At 36.3% G+C, this 2,469-nt stretch overlaps 1 protein-coding gene across 1 annotated transcript; it reads right to left on the bottom strand.

Annotated features, from left to right (window-relative positions):
* Window positions 1-828: 828 nt before the first annotated feature.
* Window positions 829-966, bottom strand: LOC139178378 (thymosin beta-4-like). Its single transcript, XM_070776002.1, has one exon. The coding sequence runs from the start codon at window positions 964-966 to the stop codon at window positions 829-831; it is 138 nt and encodes a 45-aa protein (XP_070632103.1).
* Window positions 967-2,469: the final 1,503 nt, after the last annotated feature.

The raw sequence follows: 2,469 nt of genomic DNA, 5'->3' as shown, positions 1-2,469 counted from the left end.
AAAAATCAACAATACTAAAAATCAACCTTTTGTTGTGGATTTTTAGTACTTATAGCCAAAAACATTTTATCAGGTATTCAGAATGGGGCCTGCTCTATAAAGTATTGCTGTAGAATAGCCATCATTATCAATCTGCTACTGACAAGTGCTTTTAACTTAATTAACCCTTACTATACCATACAAAAAGAATCATTAGCATTTACCATCTGGATCAAATGAAATCTTTCTATTTTTCATTTCAATGAAAATTTTAAGTCACTATTTGAATTATTTACACAAAGTTAAAGTGATAGTAAAAAAAAAAAAGCTTTGTTAAAATTTTTAATGTAATTTTATATTTTGCAAAATGAAATTTTTATTTTATTTTTCCTGGTCTTGGAGATTGTATATACAACAAATGTACAGTGTTGTCTGCTTGTTTGTTTGCTTGGGGTTTTTTTTTTTTTTTTCAGGTTTTAAAACTTTTTATTTGCATATTGAAAAATTGTGCATTCTAATAATTAAAATCATTTGACCAACAAGAAAATGGCACTCTGATTAAACTGCATTTTACAGCTCAAAGGACACCTTGGACCAGCTTGTTTTTCACTCTAGATTTCACTGCCATCCCACCCAGCTTCCTTCTTCACCAACATGCGAATTCTTTTCCTTGCTTGTCAGCCAGACAGGCAGATAGATGGGAGAGGCAGGAGAGGCCTACGTTGTCAGTAGTTCTCCATTCATTTAAACTTGATCCAACCTCTTTGCATCTTACAAAGTAAAACAGCTATAATAAGTAAAATAAGGCAATGCTTGCGGAATCTACAGTGCATCCTGGCGGCGCAAGCTTCAGTACGACTCGCCTGCGTGTTTCTCCCGTTCAGCTGTTTCTTTTGAGGGCAGTGGATTTTTCTCTTGCGTTTCTGTTTTCTTCAGTTTCGATGTATCGAACTTCTCAAACTCAGCCATACCGAGTTTGTCAGACATGGTTGCGCGGGAGCGGAGCTAGCTGCGCGCGAGTGAGGTCCGGTCTGTGCAGTGACCGCCGCCGAGTCTGTACGGTGTTTTTGAATGCAACCAACTCCTCATCAACTGTCACGCATAAACCTGAAAATACTGATTACAGATTTTAAATACATCTCTAACAGGTTCTAGGTTATCATTACTTCTGATTTTCTTGTGATTGTATTATCAAAATGAAATGCTTTTGAAACTTTGGTTCATAATTTAAGAAAGAATAATCATCTTTCCACCATGGTTGCAAACATTTTCACTTTTAGATTAATAACACCAACTTCAATGATCAATACAAAATCTCTTCATTACTTCTGTATTATTTATTTCCTCCCTGTTACCTTTACATAGATACCTGACTTCAGAATTTTTCCACCAAAGAATTGTATCAATAGATCATGATGCACAAACATCATAAAAATTGAAATAATACTGTCATATAATCTTTAGCAAAATAAAATTGTCCAGATTCTTGTAAAAAAAATATTGTGAAATTCTTACAGTTAAATGACTAGCTGGATGAAAATGCTGTATTTTCTTTTTGTCCTTATAAATGTATTGATAATCTATGTGAGAAAATTCATCTAGGATTCTGTCATCTAGAGATATATGATTTAAGATTTTCTTAATATGATGAATTTCATCATTATTGGAACAATTTAGAGTGTTGCTATATATAGCTTTGACTTCATCTTCTGATCCAACCCATATGAAATATTTTCCCCTAATTTCAATAAACTTTAAAAAAAGTGATTACATTAAAATGTTTCCAGACTTGTTTTATGCTTTCTTTAAAAATGATATAACACTCTGGGAAATAAAATACAAAAATTGCAAGATTACATAATAGATAATTTCCCCATGGCATCATTCTTGCAGACAATGCCATCTGTATTATTTTTCTATAAAGTTAACATTTTAAAGAAATAGTCGAGGGTAATGGGATCAAGATGGTGGAGAAATAGGATGTGGAGCTCACCTTCTTCCATTCATATATCAGAAATATGTCTATACGTGGAACGACTCTCACAGAACATCTACTGAATGCTGCAGAAGACCTCAGACTTTCAAAAGGTCAAGAAAGTCTCTGCACAATGAGGTAGGGCAAAAGAAAAAAGAGAGAGAGAGAAAGCAATCAGGACAGAACCAGTGCCTCTGGGAGGAAGTCGTGAAAGAGGAAATGCTTCACACACTGGGAAGTCACCTCACTGGTGGGGACAGAAGGGGCACTTTGGAGCCTCAGAGAGGAATGAAGCAACAGGTATGTGGAGGGCAAAGTAGAGAGAGATCTGCATAAAGGGTTGGTGGCAGCCAGCACTCCCCAGCCTAAGACACTTTTCTGTCTGCCTGCTGGGACAAGTTGAGGCTGGGTACTGAGGCTTGGGCTCCAGAGGTCACAGAGAGGACTGGGATTGGCTGCCTGAAGACAGCTTGAGAGGATGAGGATATACTATGGCACAACTGGGGGAATCTAGG

Source organism: Bos indicus, chromosome 21 (genome assembly GCF_029378745.1).
Source record: "Bos indicus isolate NIAB-ARS_2022 breed Sahiwal x Tharparkar chromosome 21, NIAB-ARS_B.indTharparkar_mat_pri_1.0, whole genome shotgun sequence".
Lineage (NCBI taxonomy): Eukaryota > Metazoa > Chordata > Mammalia > Artiodactyla > Bovidae > Bos > Bos indicus.
This window is presented reverse-complemented; position numbering and strand designations above follow the sequence as displayed.